General features: G+C 34.4%; 3 protein-coding genes across 5 annotated transcripts; 2 read left to right on the top strand and 1 right to left on the bottom strand.

Annotated features, from left to right (window-relative positions):
• On the top strand, positions 2,295 to 15,529 carry LOC18599650 (dual specificity protein kinase YAK1). Its single transcript, XM_007029706.2, has 18 exons — positions 2,295 to 3,073; positions 5,011 to 5,210; positions 6,515 to 6,668; positions 6,764 to 6,873; positions 7,001 to 7,070; positions 7,190 to 7,272; positions 7,374 to 7,452; positions 7,544 to 7,584; positions 8,706 to 8,828; positions 10,216 to 10,366; positions 10,529 to 10,643; positions 10,762 to 10,844; positions 10,932 to 11,006; positions 11,908 to 11,982; positions 12,083 to 12,909; positions 14,233 to 14,385; positions 14,791 to 15,086; positions 15,248 to 15,529. The coding sequence occupies exons 1-18, from the start codon at positions 2,909 to 2,911 to the stop codon at positions 15,322 to 15,324; spliced, it is 2,877 nt and encodes a 958-aa protein (XP_007029768.1). The 5' UTR covers positions 2,295 to 2,908; the 3' UTR covers positions 15,325 to 15,529.
• Positions 16,959 to 22,418, top strand: LOC18599649 (RNA polymerase sigma factor sigA). Of its 2 annotated transcripts, XM_007029704.2 has the most exons (10): positions 16,960 to 17,189; positions 18,035 to 18,875; positions 18,969 to 19,167; positions 19,276 to 19,368; positions 20,126 to 20,254; positions 20,478 to 20,531; positions 20,617 to 20,694; positions 20,796 to 20,858; positions 21,519 to 21,631; positions 22,022 to 22,418. In XM_007029704.2, exons 2-10 carry the CDS (start codon positions 18,187 to 18,189, stop codon positions 22,128 to 22,130), a joined length of 1,527 nt encoding a protein of 508 aa, XP_007029766.2. In that variant the 5' UTR covers positions 16,960 to 17,189; positions 18,035 to 18,186; the 3' UTR covers positions 22,131 to 22,418. The 2 variants fall into 2 exon arrangements, with proteins under 2 accessions (XP_007029767.2, XP_007029766.2); XM_007029705.2 differs by lacking the exon at positions 22,022 to 22,418 and having other exon boundaries at positions 16,959 to 17,189; positions 21,457 to 21,543.
• LOC18599648 (putative zinc finger A20 and AN1 domain-containing stress-associated protein 8) lies at positions 22,801 to 23,737 on the bottom strand. Of its 2 annotated transcripts, XM_018121408.1 has the most exons (2): positions 23,610 to 23,737; positions 22,811 to 23,262 (listed from the first exon to the last, which is right to left on the bottom strand). In XM_018121408.1, the coding sequence occupies exons 1-2, from the start codon at positions 23,670 to 23,672 to the stop codon at positions 22,891 to 22,893; spliced, it is 435 nt and encodes a 144-aa protein (XP_017976897.1). In that variant the 5' UTR covers positions 23,673 to 23,737; the 3' UTR covers positions 22,811 to 22,890. The 2 variants fall into 2 exon arrangements, with proteins under 2 accessions (XP_007029765.2, XP_017976897.1); XM_007029703.2 differs by lacking the exon at positions 23,610 to 23,737 and having other exon boundaries at positions 22,801 to 23,431.

The following is a 25,755-nucleotide window of genomic DNA, read 5'->3' as shown; positions in this document are numbered from 1 at the left end:
TGTCTGCTGATGCAGCATGGTGCATGCTGTATTTGGGATTGGTGCAACTTTCTCATCTGATACTTCATCAGGCTGCGGGATGTAGTTTCTGTACTAATGCTTAATATTGATTGCTGTTGGATGGTAAATCTCTAGCCTTATCAGGTGTTGGGGGTACTAATTGACATGAACAAGGCAACTGGTCAATGGAATTCACATACAGGGTTGTCAGGCATCGAACAGCTGGGCTTTGAGTGAGTCTTCATGATTTCTGCTTATGCTTTTTTTTTTTGTGAAAATCATGCTTATGCTTATATGGTGGTAGCCGAAGCTGAGTGAAAATCCTTTTCACTGTTAATAAGCTCAGAAATGAGTGGCTGAGTGCGCTTTCCATGATCCTAATGGCCACCTGATTTCAGGATGTTGTGAACTTTTTGCAAGGGAATAGGGCTGTATTTTATTTTTCCCTTTTTGGGAACAGGAATTTGAATCTAGTTTTTTGAACAGAATGGAGCCGTGTGGTCAGCACAGAGGGAACTATTCTTTTGCCTTTTTGAACAGAGGATATACGAATTTACCATTGAATCCTATGTTCAAGTGCAGGATCGAGATTGTTAATAGTCTCCCATTCATGGAAGGCATAATAGGGGTTGCTCTGCTTGTTCAATGATCAATTAGGAGTTGAATGACTTTTACTATAGGCTTGCCAGGCTGTAGTAGATGCTCTTTGTTTGGGCTTTTGGGCACATTCCTACAAAGGTTCTCAGTTCATACATGGGTTGGTAAATCTTAAATCTGTCTCAATCTGGTGGTGCTGATGGTTCTTTTAAGTGGAAATGGTCAGCCAATAAAGGGCTAGACAAAGGGATCAGGGGAGGGGGCCTGAATGAGCTAGGGTCAACAGCTAGAGAGGAACCCATATATGATAGTGTGTAGGGCTTTCCAAACTGTAACCGAAACCGCTTCATTTTCTTGGAATTAAGGGGAAAAGAAAGGGGCCTTCTTTTACGAAAAAAGACGACGTAATCTAGTCAAAACTAATTTCTTTTTGTTTTCTTTTCCCTCTTCTCTTCCTTTCAAAGTCTTTCCCAGTGCCAAAAATTGGGTAGATACATGCATACATGCATATGTACTTGTTTAGTATATATCCATTTTCGGCTACGTGAAGCTAATTATTGAATGGATCCTCCTTTGCAGATAAGAGAGTCAAAGCTGAACAAGGAGAGCTACAAAATGAATGCCAATATTTGGAGGGTATACAAGTTTAGCGTCTAAAATTAAACAAGGATTATTGGTAAAAAAATAAAAATAAAAGGGACATAAACACCTCTTAATTAATGTTTAGAAACTTTAATTAGTCTTTTCGATTTAGGCAGAGAACAGCATAAAACCACATAGCTTTATAGCTATTACTTACCTTTTATATGGAGGAACACAAATGGTTAGGTGACTTTCTTTATCCGTATTTCCCTTTCACCAATTTTCAATGTGCAATCATATATCATTTTCAATTTCCCTTCTCTCTTTTTTTAATCACACTCCCTTCCCTTCCATCATTTGTTTTTACTTTTTTTTTTTTCAAATTTATTACCATTATTATAGAATAATGACGGAGTTTCATTTTATCAATAGTTAAAATTTAATATCGACCAAATAAATTTTTTGAAATGAATAACGATTATATTTTTATTTTATAATTTGAAACTATTAATTGTTTAAATGAAGATATCAATCTAGATAATATAAGCAAAGGAAATTTCTATATTTTGTTGTCTAGAAGGAAAAATATGTTTAAATTCTTTTGACAACAAATTATATTTAAATTTAGATTTATGTTTATGTTTCAATATCCAATTGAAAGCCATACATGCAACACTACCATAGAATAATTTTATATATGTTTGTGATAGAAGTCATGTCATATCATAATGACAATATTTTCACTCTTTACTCAACAATTAAATAATTTTACATACCCAATTTTTATGCCTAGTAACATTTAATGAAATTAGATGAGTAAATTATATTTTTACCTACAAATTTTTTTCCAATTTACCATTTTTAAAAATTCAAATAAAAAATGGAGTGTATATATGTGAATTGTAGCAATTTAAAAATTTCATATCCCAATAAATGGCATAAAATCTAAAGAAAATATAGGAAAAAAGAAGAAGTGAGCAGGTGCTACATCAACAAAATTGGAATAAAATTAATAAATTAAAACAGGGAAAAAGAAAATGCCACTGTACAGTGTGCCCATGCCACAGTCCCATAAAAAAAAAAACAAATCTAAAAAGGGAAAAAAAAAAAAACTCCCATTTGGAGGAAGAAAGAAACACGGTGCCTTTGTCCTCAGACCAAAACTCTCTCTCCCTATCTTTCTCTCTCTAAGAAAACCACTCTCTCTCTATCTATTTCTTCATCTCCTGATCCTTCTTTGTTGCATCATATTTCTTCTTTATAATCTAAGTTTTGGGTCGAATTTGGTTTTTCTGTTCATCCAATTTGTTTTGTTTTGGTGGGTTTTTGTTGCATGGTTTTAATTTATAATCTATAGAAACGATTCAATCCTTTTTACTATATCAAAAGTTGGGTTTTTTTTATCATCTATGGATCCACCTGGACTTCCATTTTTTTGATTCTTCTCTTTTTAGACTGAATTAGAGGAAATAGAAAGGAAAACAAAGAATGGGATTGGAATCAGCTGGTGGGTTCCTTGAAAAATCACTGAAGTTTCAATATTGACTTCAAAACTACAATTCAATTATTGATCAAAATTGGGGTTTTCTTACTTTTTCCTTTATTTGTTGTTGGATTGTCTTCTTTCTTTCGTGTTTTGAGTGTTTTCTATTTCAATGGAGCTATTGGGGATAATAGTAAACTTGGGGGATTAGAAAAGGTTGATTTTTTTTGTTTTTGGGGGATAGTTATGGATGAGGTTGGTCCTAGTAATCAAGGAGAGCCTGAAGGGGCCTCAGAATTGGGATCAGAGGAGGGGTCGAAGGTGCGGTGGCGGCCAAGGCAGCTAGTTTTTGGGGCTTATTCACCTAGAAATGAAGCTGATAGAAAGCTGCGAGTTGTTGTCAGGAGGCCTGTAAGTCCTCTTTTTTGTTTGTCCGTTCATTTTTAGTTCAAAATGCTTTGCGGATTTTCGTTGGCATGTTGAAATGTGTAGAAAATTGAGGAGCTTTTTGATTTGGTTTGAATTTGAATGGTATGGATTAAGAGATGTTCAGCTGGTTTCAGTTGTGGTTTAGTGAGTGATTCTGTTTATATGGCATGGTTAGTAAGAAAAACTTTGTTGCCGTTTAGAACTGTATAATATATGCTAGTTGAGTATGCCATAGCAAAACGAAAAATTTAAAAAATGTAAGTGAGAAAGACAAATGTTTAAGAATTGTTGTGATAAAACAGACTGACTACTTGGTGCATATATGCCATGGTTAGTTTCTCTTCCCAGTTGAGCTAGTATTTTCTATCACAAGTAGAAGTGTTAGTGACACAGTGAAAGCATATATGAATAAAGTAATCCCATAAGAAGAATGCAGTGGCCAGAAGAGAATGTCCCTTACTTTCCCAATAAACAGGGAGTAAATCTTAAATGTTTCACTAGTTGCAAATGTATCATATAAAGCTGTGAAAATGACTGGGAAATGTTATACCTACTTCAGTAAGTAAAATGCTCCATGTCAGTAAGCTTAAGCAGAGCAGGTGATCAAATTGGTTTCAGATAGAAGAATGCAATGTGTCAGTACAAATATTCACAAATTGAGGTTGCTAAATTGATTTTATATCCCAAGTCCTATCTATCTTGACAAGCCATCACGTTGCCACTCATGCCAATTTATGATGTTCGTAAGACAGCTAAACTAGGGAGAAGAGACTCCATGAAGAATACGAGTCTCAGTGGGGCATGGATGTTTAGTTATTTTTTCACTTACATGTTTAATCATTAAATTCTGTCCTTACACCAATGATACCAATATGGATCTCCTCCTATTCATTGAATGATCTATTGTCCAATACTGCTGTTTGGCTTTGTGTATGGGTTTGCTCTATTCATGTCTTAATGCAAGAAATCATTTGAATTGCCATTTATGCTTTAGTGTCTGAATATAGGATGATGCTGTAGAAACTATAAAATTAAGTACTACATTATTAGTATTGAATTTATATAGTAAAAGTATATTGGTATTTTTAAATCTTTTTCATCAAACAAGAAGTAAAAGAGTTAAAAAAGATGGCAAAGGAGAGTTGTGTTGGATATGTAGAATAATGGAGAGAATTAAATAAGATAAAATGAGGATGGATATAGGATTAGATTTTATCATCCTACCTTACATTATTTGTGCCAGATTAAGAGTAGTTTAGGTTCAATTTATAACTACTGTGTTTGGTGTGTGCAAGATATAGGATGATTGTCCTTGGTCAAAAATACACCTTGCAATACCATTTTGTGTAGATACAATTTTTTTTAAAGAAGACTGTAACTCTAGGATGAAAATAGAAAACATGAAAAATAATATATACAACCTAGCACTCTATCCTATAGGGTTAAAATAATCCTTCCCCTTTCCATAGGTGAGGTCATCCTATACTAGGAGGATGACTCATCCTATGTCATCCTATCCTCCTCTGAATGGGAACATGTAACATTGTATACGATGATTTTATCATATGTTGTCCTTCATCTTACACACCAAATGCACCACTAATATGTAGTTTTAATGTAGTCAAATAATAGAAAATACATTTTGACGAAATGCCTTAAGTAGGTCTAAGCCACTTAAATTTTCAACACTTGTTTACTTTAAAATATTCTATTAAGTGTTTGCAAAATGAGTATCCAATCGCTGTGAAAAGTTTCATAATTGGAAATTTAGTTTTCAACACTTTATTTGGTTACCAAACTGCAATATAGTGTTTGCACTGACATTTTTCCCCCCATCATGTAGCAAGTTTGTGATAATCTCTAGTCTTGGATTCATATAAGGCAAATATTTGTGCTGACATGCAGCTTTAATTGTGCAGTTGGTGGCAAGACTGACAAAGGACATAATTGAAACATACCAAATATGCAATCCGCAATTTAAATATTCAGAAGAATTGAACCCAAAGCGTTTTTTGACTAGTCCATCTGTTGGTGTCCTCAATGATGGCTATGACAATGTGAACTCAGATCTTATTCTGACGGTGAACTTTGTCTTGACCAATTTAGAAACGCAGCGAAGGTTTGTTGCTGCTTTTTATAACTTTCCTCATGATGTTCAACTGTAGTTTTTGAAGCATTTCTTGTGCATTGCTTTGTGAATTGACCTCACATGGGCATTGTGGACTTTCTTATTGGTTGAATAAAGACTGTTGTTGTTTTTTTTTTTTTTTCAATTTTGCCAACACTTTTATTTGTGCTGCTGATAGGCAGTTGATCTTAAACTAAAATGGACTATTCTTGACTTTGATGTGTTAGAAATATAGATCATCTTGAAGTGCATATTTGTTTCTCATTCATGTGGCCTTTAGCTTCTGTAAGTTATGACAACACCTGCTTAGTTTTTGGCTTTTGAACTTTGAACCTTAGCATGTTGGAATTGTTTGTACATCAGTGTAGATATGAGCTTTGGGTTTGCCAAGCTTGGATAACCCGTTTTTTCATTTCCAAATTCCAACTCCCTTTCCCCTCTTAATCCATGTTCTCCACGAAAAGTTTCAGTTCTAATCTATGTATCTAGCTGGTTTGTTTCTACTTAAGTCTAGTAATGAAGAATACTTTTTTGATTCTGTCTTCTTTGCTACCCTGGCAAAATGCCTGTGTTTAGCATTCAACCATTCTGGGTTCTAAGGTAGAAATGTTTAGAAAAGGATCAGAGTTGGGGCTGGGTGAGGATGAGGCTGAATTGGGGCCATAGCTGACAGGTACAGTGCCAGCTGAAGCCTGACCTGATCTCAGGCATGACTTGGCCAGGCAAGTTGTTGCCTTGAGGGAATTATTCAGTTGATTGTTTGATGTGCTGGCTAGCATGGTTTAAGAACGAAAACTGTTTTCAAGGTGTTCCTCTATGTACCAAATTGAATTCTATGGTTATTTTTTAGTATGAATACATTTCATGTTATATACATATCCATAGCAGGCAAGGTTGCTGTTGGCGTAGCTCAATACTGTGTTATAATATGTTTCCTACGTTACCCGGGTATCAATTTTGTTATAGCTCATTACTGTGTGCTAATATTTTACCTACATTACCTGGGTATCAATTTTGTTTTTCTCATAATGAGGCACCAAAACTGTTAGTTAATGCAATTCAGCAAATATTATCCATACGAGAAACAAAGGATAACATAGCATCTAAAGAAAGAAGGGGAAAGAAAACTAAGAAAGGAAAGGAGCAGATATTATTCATGAAGGCTCAGGCTCAGGCATTTGGTAGATTCATGGACTAGACAATGTGAAAATTAAAATCATTGTTGGTGGCCTATTATGATTTACGAATTAATTATTGAAGGAAGCATTTACTCATGTTTCAATGATTATCTGTAGATATATTGTCAAAGATGTTCTTGGTCATGGGACTTTCGGGCAGGTTGCTAAATGTTGGGTTCCAGAAACAAGCAGTTTTGTTGCTGTGAAGATAATTAAAAATCAACCTGCTTACTATCAGCAGGCACTGGTTGAAGTTTCTATTTTGACAACGGTAAATTTAGTCTTCTTACAGCTGTATGTATCCTTCTTTTAGAAATACTGGTAGTGAAACATTATTGTGTTTGCTTCATTGTTTGCCTTTTGCAGTTAAACAAAAAGTATGATCCGGAGGACAAGCATCACATTGTCCGTATTTATGATTACTTTGTATATCAACGTCACTTGTGCATTTGTTTTGAACTGCTTGACACAAATCTGTAAGTAATTTTGTTGTCTTACAATGAAACAAGATGCATCATTTGTGAATTTCTTTTATCCTGTACACAGATGCATTTCTTATAGATTTTTTTGCAGCATGTTCTTGACAATTTCACCCTGATCTAGGTATGAGCTTATCAAGATAAATCATTTTAGGGGTTTGTCATTGAGCATTGTTCAGCTGTTCTCGAAACAGGTATTTGCAGTTTACTTATAGCTGAACTTGGTTCTGTGCTGAATATTGATTGGACTAGCTGTAGACATCGCTTTCTGATTGTCGTTTGACTTGCATCGTATACTTGTAATTTTATATAGATTTTACGTGGACTGGCTTTGTTAAAAGATGCTGGGATAATTCATTGTGATCTAAAGCCAGAAAATATCCTTCTGTGCACGAGGTGAGTTGCTTTTTCAGGATTTGTCTGGATTACAACCTTATAATATATATTCTGTATGTTTTTTTCAGTGAAGTTTGATGTTTTTGTCCTGAAAATAACAGTGTCAAGCCAGCAGAAATTAAAATAATTGACTTTGGATCAGCTTGCATGGAAGATCGGACTGTTTATTCCTACATTCAGGTTTGCATGTATACCTACCACTTGTCATACTGTTCATTGTTATAATGCTCAGGAGGGTCTTAGAGCTGCATTTTCTTATTTTCTTCTGCAGAGCCGGTATTATAGGTCTCCTGAAGTTCTTCTTGGATATCAGTATCCTTTTAATACAAATGTATAGCCTTATTCTTTTCTATCTCTTGATTCTGCTTTCTGCTTTTGTCTTTTAATCAACCGTGGTGTTGTTTCTTTCTTTACAATATATCTTCTCATTTTAAATTTCTTGCTGGACTGGAACTTGGGTGGGATAAACTTGAGCAGTAGTTAGTTTGATCTAATCGATCCTCAGGTTTAAAATGAACCTTTATAGTTCATGGTAATTAATCATGTGAAAAATTTAACCCAACTTGTGAACAGTGCTTGGTACACTATCAGTGCAAAAAATTGAACCTGACCTTTATATGGGTGTGAATACGTTGAAGTTAATGTTTAATTGCTGCTGTCCTTCATTAGATCCCGTTCTCTTTGCTTCTAACGTGTTTTGAGGTATGTATGTGCTGTTTGTCTATGATAACTATCATCTAAGGTGGGAAGTGTATAAAATATCAAATTTTAAAGTTTTCTTATCCTAGCTCAAGCGACTCTGTCAAACTCTTCCTACTCCATCAAATTTGACAGGCTTGATGCTTGAGTTAAGCATTGCAGATCTGAAACCCAATATACTTGGATTCCGCCTTGAGTAGATTGTTCAAAACTTAGTTTTTGCTTGACTGCTTTCATCTTATTTAACTCATTGAGTTATTTCATATAATACTGAGCAACAACAGATGAACAAAAAAGAAAAGAGATAAAGGTAGGTCTGCATTCATTGTTGTCCCTCAGAGCCTTCTACTGCCTGAATGATAACAATTGATATAACATTTGAAACTCTATCTAAATTGGCATAATAACTAATTTGTTTTAATATTTGCAATACTATTAAGTTCTTTGTATTTCTATATGAAGATTATCTCTCTGAAATAATGACTTAAAAGATTCAGTTCTGTCATATTGCTGTTCTCTTTAGCATGCCACAACCTATATAACTTTGCATTAATCATATATTTTCAAACTCTTTGGAAGTAATAATTAAAAAATGCTCATTCATATTAATGTTCAGTGGTTGTGATTCATTATATATTTGATGATTAGATACCTTAATTCTGATTTCTGTGTCTATGCTTATGATCCATCAAAGAATTTTTTTTGTTTTAGTTTGAACCTTGATCCTTGTCCAGATATACGACAGCTATTGACATGTGGTCCTTTGGCTGCATAGTTGCCGAACTGTTTCTAGGGCTGCCATTATTCCCTGGTGCTTCAGAATTTGATCTTCTAAGACGAATGATCGAAATACTTGGGTATGCCTCTTGCATTTGTGGTCATACATCTCTGGGTAACAATTTCTCTGTATTTCTAGGCATCATTTTCTTGTGACTGATCTAGGGATAGCTATTCTTTGGTTCATTTGATAGGACGATAACCGGGCAGGTAGTTGTCATGTTCAAATGGTAGAAGTTATATAAGTAGTCACTTATCACTAAATAAGCATGTGCATCTACCAAAATTCTTACTCCCTCTGTCCCTTATTCTTTGGTTTTCTTAGAAATTCCAGCATTTAAGGCAACAAATATGTAATGCTTCACAAATTTATCGATTTTCATAGTAAAAATTGCCCTTATGAGGATCAACAATTTTCAAGAAAAGAGAAAAAATTGCTTTGATGTTTCAAAGTAGGAAAATATTTTTTGAACATCCCAAATTGAAAGTTCAATCTTTCTCTCTCTCTCTCTCTCTCTCTGATTTCCTTTATTCCATTTAAAAGTAATATAATGACAGGTCAGATCCTCTAAGATCATTCTTCTCATGAATTAGCAAGATAGGCATAAATACTTATGAGAGCGATATATGTGCCTTATATGACATGAATTAATGTCGCAGTTCAGGATGTTAATAACTTGCTGATCAATATGATTAGTCTAGTTTGATTGCTTGTATATAAGAACCTCTGAATGATGTTCTAGAATTATGCATCTGTCCTTGAGCTTTTGGACATTATCTTCTTTTTCCAGTCCCTTCTAGCGGGTGCAAAATTGACGACTTGTGAACACCACAGTAGATTTTTTGGTTCATAATGGAATTTTAGTTTATTTAACAGACTACCATACCTTATTTATGTATGTGTCAAAAAGGAAAAAAGAGTTAAACACACCTTTACACACACATGTATGCGCTATTGCACACACATCAAGTAATTTGAACTGGTGATCTGATTGGGTAGGGGATTACTCCAAAATAAATAGTTTCTGTTCTCTAAAACAAGTAAATAGAAGAAGTGCCTCTGGACTGTGTACTAAAGTTACATTAGAACTTTGGGCTAGACTGTAGTCATTTAGCTGTGTTAATTCATTGAAGTTCAAATTTTGCATAATAATGCGTGTTCCATCTTTAGAATTTTAGAATCCTTCCAGCTCAATTTTCCATGACCTATGTGTAATCAGTTGCTGTTTCTTAGTCATCTGCTCTTTTCTTGCATTGAATGTAAAGTAATATGCTGCTTATCATTTTCTTAATATTTTCATACAAACTTTCATTTCCAACTTATTTCTTTTTATCCCAAATAAACCTAGTTACTGTGAGATACTCTATAAATTGAAAAGTTGTTTTTAGCACTTGTTACCCATTCAGTTAGTTGTATTTTTTGCACTTGTTGTGAACAGCCTTTTATATATGGTTGTCATGTTGTAGAGGACAACCCCCTGATTATGTACTAAAGGAGGCAAAAAACACAAGTAAGTTCTTTAAGTGCATTGGGAGTATCCACAATACAGAGAATGGTGAAGTCTTCATTGGTGGCAGAAGTGCTTACCAAGCATTAACAGAAGAAGAATATGAAGCTGTAAGTGTTCATATTTGCATTTTTTAAAGAAAAACTTCGTGAAAAGTAGTAAAAGGATAGAAATTTCTATATGACTGGATCTTGTTAATTTTTATGTTTGTACATCTCTTTTCAAGTATAATTTTCTTCATCTGATAGTGATTGTTGCTTGTTTCTGTTCAGAGGGAATTAAAAAAACCGTTGATTGGGAAAGAGTATTTCAATCATAAGAACCTTGAAGCAATTGTTACAAACTATCCTTACCGGAAAAACTTGCCTAAAGAAGATATCATCAAAGGTTAGCATCTAACTTCTACATTGAATGTACAGTGTGGCATGGTGGGAAAATGATTGTCGTGTGAGACTACCATCTGTTAAGAACTTACTAAGGCTGTTGCATAATGAATCTATAACAGAAAGTCAAATACGATTAGCTTTGATTGATTTCTTGAGGGGACTAGTTGAGTTTGATCCCGCAAAACGCTGGTCACCTTTTCAGGTAGTTGAAATTTCCCTTAAACCTTCTTTATCATGCTATTCCAACTAAATATGAAGCTATAGTCAGAGTTTCAACTTCATTGTGCAGGCTTCAAAACACCCTTTTGTTACTGGGGAGCCTTTCACATGCCCATATAGACCCCCACCTGAGACCCCTCGCTTGGTAAGGGACCTATGCATGTAGCTCTGCAATTGAAGAGAGGTTGAACCTTAAGTCAAATTTTACATTAACTATGTGGCTTTTATTTCAATGCTTGGCACCATTCGTACAGAGGATTTGCCTGGCCCTCTCTGATTTCCATGGTGATTGGGGTTGTTTATTCTTAGTTGATTGGTCATTTATGTAATCTTCTGAACACTGGGACAATTTTGTGTTATATTCAAGGCACTTTTGTCTTATTTATAAAAAGTTGTAATAAAAGTTCAAAGTTGTTGAAAAATAATTTGAAATATAAAATCTTATCCTTAAAACACGAAAGATATATAGCAATCTTTTGATGTAATTTTAATTTCCATTGTACATCTTTCTCTTTATATTGTGTCTGCACCTAAAATTCTTTGAGGCATGTGAAAGGTTGGCTTTATTGGTCTTCTTGTGGCTTCAGCTGTTTTTCTGTTATAGCAATCTGTTTTTGTTGGATCACAAGCTTTTTTTTTTTTTTTATGCTTAAGTTCTTCTAATGTAAATATTGGCTCCCCTTTATGGCTTTACAAAATGATACTTTGGCTTTGACAGATAAAGAAATTACCCTGGTTTCTGTGAATCTATATAAAGAGAACAAATCCAAGGCATGTCCTAGATTTACCACAACTTTGTTTTCTTTTCTTTTTATTTTTATTCTTTTAAATAATTTGTTTGCTGGTGTTTCTTCTGTTTTAGCAGTCAGTTTGGTTTCATTAGGATTCCCCCACCACATCAAATTCTTTTGTTACAAAGAGTTTTGGATAGAAGTTTATAAAGACATTTGGCAGCATTAGTATTATTAATAATCTGTTATTTTCTAGGCAAGAAATAAATGAAATGATATTTACCTAATGTCTGGTGGCTTTTTGCTTTTTGGTAGCCTGTTGCTCAAAACATTAAGGTGGACCATCACCCTGGTGGAGGCCATTGGTTTGCGGCTGGTCTTTCCCCTAATGTGAGATTCTTAATAGTTCAGCATTTTTATTACTAGAGTAGTGAGTTCCTGCATTATTTTAATATCAGTCTTATAATGATGTATATTTTCCCTTGTGTAGATTCCAAACAGGAACAGAGTTGCCTTCCATAACAGCCCACACTTCCCGATGGTGCCATATGGTCATGCTAATAGCTATGGTAGTATAGGAAGTTATGGTAGTTATAATGATAATACTGGGCTTGGAAGCAGCTATGGGAGTTATGGAGATAGTAGTAATATGTTTGCATATTATTCACCTGTTGGCCCATCTGCAATGAACATGCATTCACAGGGTGGTGCATCAATGCTTGGAAGTAGTCCTGATGCTAGACGGAGAGTTATGCAGTACTCTCATGGGAATGGACTTGGTGTGAGTCCATCAGCTGGAAACTTTGCACCTCTTCCCCTTGGCACCAGTCCCTCACAATTTACTCCTCCAAGCTCCTATGGTCAAGTTTCAGGTGGCTCTCCCGGACATTATGGTCCTACTTCTCCTGCAAGAAACAGTTGTCAGGGATCACCTTTAAGTAAGATGGCTGCAGCTGGCCAGTTTAATAGAAGAAAAAGTTGGGGATATTCTGGAAGTTCCCAATCTCAAGAGAGTTCATCATTATCAAATTGGCAAGGACAAGTATCTGACGGCACCACTTCTAGCCAAGCTGAGGGAAACTCTCAAGTGGTCAGTGGTCTGCCCTCTCATATACAGTCAAATTCTAACACAGCCAACTGGAAGCAGCAGCGAGGTGGCATTGGAATGGCTACAGGTTACTCAGTCATTCAAAACATACCCAACTCCATAGGACTTGGTTCTAATGTGCAACTGCAGCATGGCACAGGAGCAGCTCAAGACAAGACAGATGCCAGCATGTCACTGCCTGATCCTGGAGATTGGGATCCAAATTATAGGTGAGTAGAAAACTTGAATTTGCAGTCTAAACTCTAAACAATGTTCATCAAATGTTAAGATACATTTATCTTCTAGCTTTGTTGGATGTGTTATTTTTTTATGAGAATGGTCTTTATTCTTCTTTACTCTCTCAAAGATTAGTTGGGTGCCAACATGTGGGGCTTGCAGCAGCTGACCGTTTGTCAGGCCTCTTCTGCAGACTGCATTAAGGGTGGAGACCATTCCTTAGTATACTGTTATGTAGTTTAGCAGCCATTTTTATCCTATTTAGTTCACTGACACTTTCCAGTATTTCTTAATTTTTTCATGCTGATTTTATGCATTTCTTCTGTATAGATTGCTTGTTGTTATAAAATACTAGTAAGATAAGGGATAGAGAGAATGGGAGCCACCTTGATACACAAATTATATAAGCCGTCTCTTCTATATTTATTATTGCATAATGTGTTGAAGAAGATGGTAATAAATCACCTCTGAACACTTTTCCTTCAGCGAGGAGAGTAGTGCCTATGCATCTTTGAAAATGGTTCCTGCAAATAGTACACAACTTCTGGTAGCATGTCATAACTTACTTCTTTGTATTATGTTCTAACTAGATCAAGGAACTGAAGTTGCATTTCACAAAATACTGGGTTGTTGGCTCAATATTTTACTGCTTGATTATAGTAAAATACTTATGGGTGTTTTATCAGAAATCCCATACGCTTTCCTGTTCCTCAAAAATTTTACATGCTGTATTAGGGTACTCCTAAACCAGGTCTAGCTGCAACATTTGGCTTCTTGCTGCTTCAGTAACAGAGTTGCCTCCTTAATAAGTGTGAATATGAAAGACAAGCTCTTAAACTTTGTACAATTGTTAAGATGTGGAATTGTTTCTATCCAGATTACTCTTCATTTTTGGTCATTTATTCCCCCCATCCCTCACCCCCACACCCCCCCCCCCCCCCCCCCCCAATAAAAAAAAAAAAATTTCATTTACTCATGCCTCTTTTTGTGTAGGTGGATATGTTATTTGCAAGTAGATGAAAATTCTCTTTATTATCATACCTTTTTTTCTTTAATTATTATTATGAGTAACACTAGATTTTTGTCATGCTTATCATCATTGTATGTCTATATTGTTATTTACCAGATTATGGCTTTGGTGTTATATCTCTAAAAACCACTTTTGGTTTCAATATCAAACTAATTATTGGAAGTTTTAGGAATTTTTGCCTGCTGTTAATAGGGACTCTAAGAGCTTTTAACATAGACTTTTTGCCGTGATATTTATTCTATGATCTTTTAACTTCTTATATTACTTGCATTCGTTATCACTACAGTGATGAGCTTCTTCTGCAAGAGGATGGATCAGATGAGAGCTGCATGACAGCTGAGTTCAACAGAGGAATGCATATTGGTTCGGCTGATTCATCTGTTGGAGTTGGAAGATTCAACCGTGCTTTGACCACAAGCTCAAATTTATCAATTCAAAGGTAGTTGCATATCCTTCTTCATGAATTCGCTTATAGAGGTTTAATCTGCATGTCATGCTTGAGGGGAGAGGGGGCAAAGTTGACAGGGGAAATGGATATCACTTTCCCTCAGTTGAGTTAGTTGCAAGATAAATATGTAAAATTATTTTTTGTCATATTTTTCATTTGTCTTTCGATATCATGTCTGGTTTTGCTTTTAGCTGTGACTTTTGTTTCCCTTATTAAAAGTTATAGTCCATTTTTTTCTTTCACATAATTGATGCATCCAAGATGAGTTGTACATTGTAGAGATGGATATGCACTATAATGTTCAAATATCTCAGACATACATGGGTGGAGCTATTGTTTTTTGTTGAAGTATTATCTTTACTGTTCTTGACTTATTTCTATATTGTTTGAGTGCAGACAAAATGGACCTGTAGGATTTTCACATATAGAAGTGGGTAGCCCTCCTGCTAATGATCCACATGCTGGATATCCTCGTTTTATGTCAAAGCATTCTCACTTCATGCCACATATGACACAAAATTCTCCAAGCCGTTTGGGGCAGCAAACTGTTCAGCGGTTCAATCATGGGAGATCTACTGCTGCTCGGGGTAGTGAATGGAATCACATGAAAGTCCAGCTCCCTCCTCCTAGCTTTAGTTCTGGGGGCCCACGTTCTCCTGGAAATAGTTCATTCAGTAATGGCATGCCATGGGGTACTTCCTTACTTCATTCCATCAAACTACTCTAGTTACCTAATTCTTTGTTAAGTAATTTCATAGAGTTCTTGTGTCAAAATATGTAATTATTGTTGGATAATTAAAGGAACAAAATTAACTGATTCCATTTTACTTTGATCGTGCTATTGTTAATGTAGGGCGTAGGGCCAGTCATCCTGTCTCAAATATTCCGCCAGCATCTCGTGGAAGAAAGGACTATGGAAGGATTGCCTAATGTTGGAATCAACTTGATTTTTTGCAGTGTGGGATTATGTATTGGGTGTTTGGCAAGAAATTTGTACTCAATAGTTCACTTAACTAGTGAGCTCATTTTAAGCAAATGCTCATCTGGACCATGCTCATTCATTGTGCTTTCCATAAATATAATTAATGGTGGTTGTTTTGCTTGTCATCCAATCAATTCATGCGCAATTGCTATATCTTTTGGTTATGATGCTTTACTGCTCTTCTTCCCTACTTGTATTCCCAGAATTCGAGATTTCTAAAGTAGTTCTAATTCTGAAATTGTTTTTTAATCTGTTTGAGTAATCTAACCAGGTTACTGAGGTATTCAAGGCAGCTGCTGACAAGTAGACAAGTGGAAGTTCAGGTCTGAGCCAATGTCTAGATGTTGGAGTATCTAATTAGTGGGAGAGTATATGGTATAGCTGAGTGATGTTGAAGCTGAACTCCTTTCTTTCATGATGTGTAAACTCTTGGCGGTTGGGAAAGTGTAAGTTTTTGCTTGAGATAGACAACAGCTACTGTGGAGATTCTTGGAGCTATTAGCATTACCCCAGTTTCTGTATCTTATTGTATATCAATTGTCTTCCAGTCATTTGGTGACAAGATAATGTCATTGTATGGACATTTTGGGACTGGATTAAGAATTTAGATTTAACATATTATGCCCTAGTCGTAATAAGATTTGTTGACCAACATTGTACAGGACACATCTTTATAACCAAACCAGTATGAGAAAAGAATATATATTATAACGTTATTGCTTGATGACAGGAGTTTGTGATATGATGCTCGGGCATTTGTTTCGGTTGTCTGCAACGCCAAGAATGCTGGTTTTCTTTGGAGATTATACATGACTTTTCCCTGTAAGCAGGGCGGGCATCACTCTCACATGGCAGCATGTTCTCAAAGAGAGAGATTATGAGGTAACTTTTTCAAAAAAAAAAAAAAAACTATGATATCATGGATTTAAGTTGTACAATAGTAACATGGTGATGTGTATATCGTGGACCTTTGCCGTTGGAGGTGAGTTATGAATCAGGGTGGTGGGTTTCCATGTTAGAAATGAAACCTGGGTTGGTTTCAGGATTAACGCTCCACAAAAAACATATGGATCCCACGGTTTGACAAATCTTTTTTGTTATTATCAATATAAAAACTATTGTTTCGAGTTTTGGGTCAGCCTCGAAGCCCAAGAGAGTTAAAGTTTGAAAATATGGGCCTGAAACGATCGGGTAGGGAGGCCCAGAATCAGATTCAAACAAAATGGATGGAAGACGCGTGTCTGAATCACACAATTACATGGGGAAGGAGTGACGTGGAATGTGGGACCCACCGCGTTCATCGATTTTTGCTCGGATTTCGCCGTCAGTTTATTGGTGATGTGTGGTGACCAAACCCATCCGTACATGTATATCTAACAGATTAAAAGAGAATTTTAAATAAAAGAAAAAAAGAACAGAGGAGAGAGAAGCAAAATGGCAAGCTATGCACCACTCAAAGATGGACCCAATATCTAAAGTAGCCAATGGAATCTCTCCTTCCAATATCCTTTTTGTCCATTTGGCACCCTTTTTTCTTCATTTTATCATAAATTAAATCCCACAGTTTTATCAAAGCCAACGTAACAAAATAAATTTATAAACCCAAATAATTAAAAAAAAAAAAAAGGGAAAAGGTTGTAATTACTGTGGAAGACAGGTTCCAACTCCTACAACCTCTTCTTTTGCCAACTGTTTAGTTCCCACTTTGGAACAACCGTTCTCTTTCTTCTTCTTCTTCTTCTTCTTCTTCTTCTTCTTGGTTGTTTCATTTCCTTCTTCTTAAGCTTATAGCTGGCAGTTTTTTTAAGTTAAGGTAAGCTTAGTAACGACCCTTTAAACAACCTGCTCTTTTCCTTTAGTTTCTTTGGATAAATGTTCATGTTTTTTTTTTTTTACCAGTACATGGATTTGGGTTGTTGGATTTTGATGTATTTATTTTGTTTTTGTTCATAAATACAAGTAAAATGACATAATTTAAGGTGGAAGATATGGAAAATTGTTCCATTTGCAGTTATACTCTGCCAGTACGTTCGATGGATACAAAGACTAGCCTTTTTAAAATGAATGAACTTTGTGATTCATTCATCCAATCTAGTGAAAAGAAAAGCTGGGTTCTGCTTCAATATTGATTTTCTTTGTTTTGGACAGTGATAACATTACAATTCAAGAGATAACTGTATCGTTTATGGCTAGTATCTGTTCATGAATTCAACAGCATACTCTACAAATGTAAGATCGGATGGTTTACAAGCTTGAAAATACGAGTTGAAAGTTTTGGTAATTTTTTTTTCTCAAAAAAAATGAAATAGATTTGTGGATATCTTGAAAGGGTCTCTGTTTTTCCAGTTTCTTTGTTATTAACTAGTTTCAAATCAGTTATATTTGTGTTCACATGGTTGTTGATCCTATTCTTTAACATGTCTGCCACATGCTCTGATATTCTCTTTCAGTTTTTTAAACTTTTTTAAATTTTATTTTGTTCAAAACATCATGAGCTTCATCTTTCTGGAATCTACTTGAATCAGATACAGCCTTATGCCACCTATTTGGGAAAAAGATTCCTTTATTCCTTTACTTTTTTAGTTTAATTTCCCATTAGCATATATTTTTGCATTTGAAAAAACTAACTCTAACATTTTTTTACCATTTTTCTTACAGATTGTCTTAAAGAGATTGAGCATACAAGACAACAAGTTTGCTAGCCTAGTCGCCTACAGAATATGCTGTTGAAGATTTATATTAAATTGTTTTAAATTGACAAGCTTGTTAAACTGTGTGATGGTTATTGTGCCAACGTGAGAAGGAGCTGTATGATGGCCACAGCTGCTGTGATTGGACTTACCACTGGAAAGAGACTCTTGAGCTCTTCCTTTTCTTATTCTGATATCATAGAGAAGCTCTCATATGCCAATGATTATGGATCTTCACATCATCAGACTTCTTCCACAAAAAGTTTAATAGTTGCAAAAAAATCATCTAACTGTAGCCAAAGTCTTCCATCATCCAATCGGCGTGCTCAGTCAATTAAAGCTCTCAAAGAGCATGTCGATTCTGCCTCCATTGTTTCAACTGCAGAGCCTTTGTTTCAGGGATCCAATCACTTAGAAGTAGAAAGCTATGACCTTGACTACTCTGTGGAGGCTCTTCTTTTGCTGCAGAAGTCTATGCTGGAAAAGCAATGGACTCTTTCTTTTGAGAGGACAGTGTTCACTGAATCACCTAGTAGAAAAATTCACAAGAAGATACCTGTTACTTGTTCTGGGGTGTCTGCTCGGCAACGGAGATTCAATACAAAGAGGAAAATTCTGAGCCAAAATAAATCAATCATACAACCAAACGCTAAGCAGCTAAGATCTTTGATCAGTCCAGAGCTGCTTCAAAGTCGTTTGAAGGGTTATGTGAAGGGTGTAGTAAGTGAAGAGTTGCTCAGCCATGCAGAAGTTGTGCGCTTGTCAAAGAAAATCAAAGCTGGACTTTCCTTAGAGGAGCACAGGTTAAGGTAATGATATATGATGTGTATTAGATTAATCATCGAATTTAGAAAATTATTAAATTCTTGAAATTATTTGTAATTGTTGTGCTGAAATTCTAGATTGAAGGAGAGACTGGGATGTGAGCCTTCTGATGAACAGCTTGCAACTTCCTTGAAGATTTCTCGTGCTGAGTTACGGTCAAAGTTAATTGAATGTTCTTTGGCAAGAGAAAAATTGGCAATGAGCAATGTTCGTTTGGTTATGTCGATAGCTCAAAGATATGATAACATGGGTGCTGAAATGTCCGATCTTATTCAGGTAATTGACTATATTTTTGGCCTTACATACATGATAAGATAATCTACTGATACTATATCAAATTGTTGATTTTTCCTGCTTATAAATTTTTTTCCAATTTATGTGTAGGGTGGTTTGATTGGATTGTTGCGTGGCATTGAAAAATTTGATTCTTCAAAGGGATATAAGATTTCAACTTATGTGTACTGGTGGATACGTCAGGTAATGTTAGTCTGATTTTGTGAATAAACATTGCACATGGTACAAAATAGATCTGATTATGTACAACTGATTGATTTCTTTGCGTTCTTCTTCACCTTCTGGATTTTCTCTGAAATGAATGAAAGTTTCTAAATTTATATTATCATTCCTAAAAGAGCAAGATCCGTGAGATTGTCAACAATAATGTGTTATCCATCTATCTCATCATTTCTGCTGTAGCCCAATCCTTCCTATGCAGAAGCTTTCTGATAAACCATTGGTGCCATCAGTTTCCGAAATAAGAAAGAGAACAACCCATTTCTCTGTTATTGCCATCAGTTTCTGAAATAAGAAAGAGAACAACCCATTTCTCTGGTATTGTTATTTGTGCCTAGTCTTTCACTTCTTATCTTCATCTTTATTGGTGATATGTAAGTCACAAACTTAAGGAAATAGGTTTCTGCAACAGCTTTTTAGGTATAGAAAATACAGAATACTTCTCTCTCTCTCTCTCAAGATTTGATATTCCTCAAAGTAAGGTTAAGTCTTCATAAATTAGACCCTCTCAAAACCCCTCAATGTGAGAGCCTCAGCCATCCTTTCCAGATTTAACCGGAGATATAAATCTACTCACAAAGTTCTGAGACCAATTACTCTTAAAATAAATTCATTGTAGACGTTTCTGTTTTGTTTTGTACTTTATATTACTTACTTTTTAAATTTGTTTTTATCTTATTTTGATTGTACAAAATCTAATGTAGTCCACACTTTATCTCAGGGTGTTTCTAGAGCATTAGTTGAGAACTCAAGAACATTAAGGTTGCCAACGCATTTGCATGAAAGACTGGGATTAATCCGAAATGCAAAAATTAGACTGGAAGAGAAAGGAATTACACCAACTATTGATGTAAGTGACTTTCATTACTGTTGTAAAAGTAATGGAAATTTATTCACTTACTATGAACTGCACATGATTACATTTGAGTAAAGTCCGATTGGTCCAGCCAATCATTATATTAGCAAAACAAATTTGGATGTTTAATTTCTGTGTCTGAGCTTTACCATATGTAAGTTTTTTTCCATTCTCTCAATGGGCCATCATTAGTTATTTGATTCTATTATATTTTCAGAGGATTGCCGAGAGTCTGAACATGTCTCAGAAGAAAGTTAGGAATGCTACAGAGGTACTATTTGTTTAAAAGTTACTTTCTGTTGAACTATTGCAAATTACTGTTTCATCCTCACACTACAATTTCATGAAAAATGCAGGCAGTCAGTAAGGTCTTCTCACTTGACAGGGATGCATTCCCCTCTTTGAATGGTCTTCCTGGAGAGACTCATCATAGTGTAAGCTCCCATTTCAGTTTATACCACCCAACTGGAGAGAATTTTAATTTTCTTTTTGCTTCTTTCCTGTTATTTACTATTAACCTATTTTATCTTTTCAGTACATTGCAGATAACCATGTAGAAAACATTCCATGGCATGGAGTAGATGAGTGGGCACTCAAGGTAAAATGAATAATTTTAGTACACAGACTGAAAACTAGAGAGCAATACTTTTTTATAAAAAACAAATCAAATGAGATTTGTTCAAAAAAGAAATCATTTTAGAGGCTCATAATGTTTTCTATTGACAAATTAAGGTTCAACAAGCGCCAACCATGCAAATTATTCAATATTCATAGTACTTCTTTATTTTAAGTCTGGCCCAGTCTCTAGATCACAACTCTTTCCGATTCTTTAAAGCTCAACCACCAGTGCTTATGACTTAATTTTCTCATACTGTAGGCCTAATCTTAGCGCATATTTGTTACTTGAAATCTTCCTGTTCAGACAAAAGTGTCAATACATTTTGAAAAGGGCACAAGTGGGTTAAAAACAGAAGTAGCTTGGATTTGGAACTAGAAAAACTACATTCTATCTGAATGGTCATTGTGTAGGTTTTTTTTTTTCCAGAACAAAAACCTTTTTGTTGGATAAGCAGGGGATATAGGAGATTAATATAATGGCATAATATGTATTATCTTCTAGCTTACTTTAATTCTCTTTTGGTTGCGCATGGACACATCTGTATGTTAACTCCTTGTTTTCCAACAACTTTGGACAGATGATGTTGTATTCACATTCTACTCAAAGCGAAAGTGATCCTTACTGATGTTGTATTTACAGGATGAAGTGAACAGACTCATTACTATAACGCTTGGAGAACGAGAAAGAGAGATTATACGCCTTTATTACGGTCTAGATAAGGAAAGTCTTACATGGGAGGACATTAGTAAACGGTGAGCACATATATAATTTTCTTATTTATTACTGACAAGTGGTCATAGTTAAAAGAGTATGTATGATATATTGAGTGCAAAGTTTAATTGTTTTACTAGTCAGATCACCTGCATGTCTCTGTCACTAACAAAGCAAATATCACAGATATTTATCTCTTAAGTCATAGGGATGGAACTCGAAAATAACAATATAAAGAAATATAGAAACAAAGGAAAAGAAAGCAACAGAAGAAAAAGGACATGTTTGTTCACATCTACAGATTCTTTTAGCCATGCATCTTATTTGTTGAATTTGTTAGCATTCACCGGCCTGTGTTTCTGGCAATAGTTTTCTTTGGTTTCATTTCACTTTCAAGTTCGTTTGACGTTTTCTTTCGTTATATTCTTCAGCATAGGTTTGTCCAGAGAGAGAGTCAGGCAAGTTGGACTTGTCGCGCTAGAGAAACTAAAACACGCAGCGAGGAAGAAGAAAATGGAGGCTATGCTAGTAAAACATTGATTTTGTATGCTTAAACATACACATGGTAAAAAAGACTGTATATAGATACAGAAAGGAAAATTGTATCTTCGATTTATTTTTCCTATCAAGAGTAACTATAGTTCGACAAACTTCCTGTAACACGAGTTCATCAAACTGATTTAAGAGCCTGTAAGTTGGAGCGAAGAAAATTCTTTTTTATGTATTATATTTATGGAGACAATAACTGGTTGTGCGTCAAAATTTTCATGTAGTTATGATGATAAACAAGTAGTTTCAATGCAGATATTGAGCTGACCTTTCATCAAATATTTACAATTTTATATTAAATGTATAATGCTCTAGTCCAGAAAGAAGAAGAGGAATGGGCATGAGTTTGGAAGTACTTGTTTGCCTTCATTGATCCTTGCAACCCAGATCAGGTCCAGGTCGACAAGAACAGAAACTAGTAGCGAATTTTATATATATGAAGGCTTGATCCTTGCAATCATGATGTGGGTACTAGACATAAGGTTTCGCTTTGTTGAGAAAGGAGATTGCCAATCAAACCCTACTTTAATCACTCCAAACCTTGATCATAAACTAGACACAGGCTTAATGTTAGTGCAATTATGGACTAAACAGAAGGAGAAACATAAGGGATTTTATTTTTGAGATCACCCCTCAACATCAAATTTAAAAGAAAAATTGAAGCAAGAAGATAATATATATTAAAACTTTATAGAGTCCTTAATCAACAAGCAATAACAAACTAATCCTGAAAAAGAAAAGAAAAATACAATCAAATCCTTGATTCTAGTTTGTCAGCCATAACAAGGGAGTTTTCTTCCGCTAAAATCAAACGATCAGCTGTCTTGAAATCAAAGTTACATGAATGTTCCTTGGGATAACGATGAACACCGCATAAAACTTTCCCGCACCGACAAGAAAATCCCATCAAACCGACTTTCTTGTTGCAGCTTTCACACCGGTTCTTCAATTTTGATGGAGTAGGAACCGATGAAGAATCAACGGAAACAGAAGGGTTTGGTGCAGCGGAAGAAGGATCAACTTTGACTTCGGCTGTAGACTTGGCAATCAGTTCTTTGAGGAAATCGTTGTAACACTTGGAGCACAAATTCTTGGCCTGCAACGAACTGTAGAAGCCGCAACCCTTTGCACACAGAGGAGGTAGATTAGCGTTAGCCATGTGGTAGTTTCTTCTACTTTGATGCTAATATGAAAAGTTCAATATTTGTGGGTGAATGCTATTAGAGTTACTATGTACATTCATATATATAGGCTTCCTATTGAGTCATGGTCCTTATTGAATGTGGATTTGGATTTATTGAGTCATAGTCCTGGATGAATTTGGATTTGGATTTAGTCAAACCATGAAGGAGTTATATATATATATATGCGTGTGTGTGTGAGGTAAATAATTAGTAATATATTAATTACTTATATTTTAATGAAATTTGAATATTTAACTTGGAGTAGGATTCGTGCTGTTGTCTCAACCTTTATCGTTATTATTAGTTGGATTGAGGGCGGCACACTTCTCAATTCTGAAGAGTGTTGCATGGCTGAAGGAGTTCGGCCAGTGACCTTCAAAGTTGCTACAAATTAATTAACAAGATTAATCTTTTTTATATTATATATTAACAAGCTTCATTAATACCTTCTGCATTCTATAATATAATGTACACAAATAAACACTGTCAAAAAATATCCATATATATATATATATAGAGAGAGAGAGATATTTTATTTAAATTTTAAATTCTCGATGATAATTGATCTTAATTAATTCAAGAAATTCAAATTATAAGATTTTTTTTTTAAAATTGAACTTCACGTACAAAAAGTAAAACTTGAATCAAAATATGAAATAAAACTTCCAAATATAATAAAAATTGAAACAAGCTCCTACTCAACTCAGTTATTATATTTTATCTATTTAACTCAACTAGATGTGCATATACATATATTGTTGATGTATTTTTAAAATGAAATGTTATGTTTTTATATAAGAAAAGTTGTGACTATTGGAAAGTCACATTAATTGAAAGATTATTTTATATAATGTGATTATTAGATTGTAGATAATTTTTTATATAAAAAGTTATGTCTATTAGTAAAGTAATATTTGGAAAAACACTTCTAAATCCAAAGATCATGAAACAATTGATAAACATTATTATTCAAAAGTTTGAGTATGAAAAGTCATTTTTTTATATTATAATTAAAAAGTTATGTTATATGATTGTAGACATCTTTAAAATATAAAATAATAATAAAATATAAAATAAAATGATTAAAAAATTAAAAAAAATAGAGAAATGGCTGGACGTATCCATTTCCCAATCACCATAAGTATACCGAGTTGTCCAAACCCCATTTTTAAAGGAAGAAAAACTTTAAAGAAAAAAAACGAATTGATCTCCTGCAAAAAAAATCCCTCCACCAAAAAAATTGAAACACTCAAACAAAAAAAGACACGACAATTAACCCAAAAAAAGTCACAATCAAACACAAAAAAATAGAGTAAAAAGAAAAAAAAGAAGAAGAGGGAGAGAGAAGAGGAGAAGAGTGCGACGCTGGCAGGGGGAAAAGAGAGAAAGAGAAGGAGAAAGAAAGAAAGAGGAAAAAGAAAGGAGAAGCCAGCGGGGGAAAGAAAGGAGAAGAAAGAGAAAGAAAGAAGAAAGAGAAAAGAAAAAGAAAGAGAGAAGAANAAAGAAAAAGAAAGAGAGAAGAAAGGGGGAGCGGCTGGGAGAGAAAGAAAAAGAAAAAAAAAAGAAAAAAAAAGGGAGAAAGGTTCAAACGGCATTGTGCTTTCTTTTTAAGGAAGAGAGATTTTTTTTTTTTTGGTTTTTAACAGCTCAATTAATTGAAAGGTTTGGTGGGTTGTACACAAACTGTTTGGGTCATTGTTAAAATCTAAATCAGGTAAAAATCTAACCATTTTTTTTATAAATGCATTATAATTATGTTACTTAGGTTTGGTTCAATTTATTAGGTTGAATATGTAATTAGATGGCATAAAATTAAGCTAAATTATTTAGTATAGTGTCCTAAAATTTATTTTAGATAATATTTTAAAGTATAGTATTAATAGTAAAAAAGTAAAGATGTCTAAATAGAAGGAAATATTTATAGTATAAATATATTAGATACTTGTAAGTATAATAAAATATAATTATTATAAAATTACAATGATTATTTTGAGTGACTCGATGATAGAATTTCACTTAAAAAATAGTAAAGAGTTACTTTTTTTTCGGGTGGATTTCTTAGGTGCGGAGTTCGGAAGGATTTTCACCGAAGCATCGGGATGAATCCGACTTCAACACTCCAATACTTATTAATTCAAATAATCATTGCTAAAATAATAATATATATCAAGAAAAATAAATCTACATAATATTACATTTAAATCTAGGTTAGTGTAGTTAGTTAATTAGCAAATAAATATCATTAAATAAAATTAAGCTAACCCTTAATTTAATTAATTGCTTATTTGATTAAAAAAGGAAAATAATACATAGTTAAATAAGATGGATTAATCAGTTAAATAAGATGGAATATTAATCCACTATGTTAGTTAAAGAATATAGATTTAAATAGGAAACTCTAAAAAATAATAAATAATTAACAACAAATAATA

Source organism: Theobroma cacao, chromosome 5 (genome assembly GCF_000208745.1).
Source record: "Theobroma cacao cultivar B97-61/B2 chromosome 5, Criollo_cocoa_genome_V2, whole genome shotgun sequence".
Taxonomy (NCBI): Eukaryota; Viridiplantae; Streptophyta; class Magnoliopsida; order Malvales; family Malvaceae; genus Theobroma; species Theobroma cacao.
The sequence above is the reverse complement of the archived record's forward strand: the minus strand, read 5'-3'. Positions and strand labels throughout refer to the sequence as shown.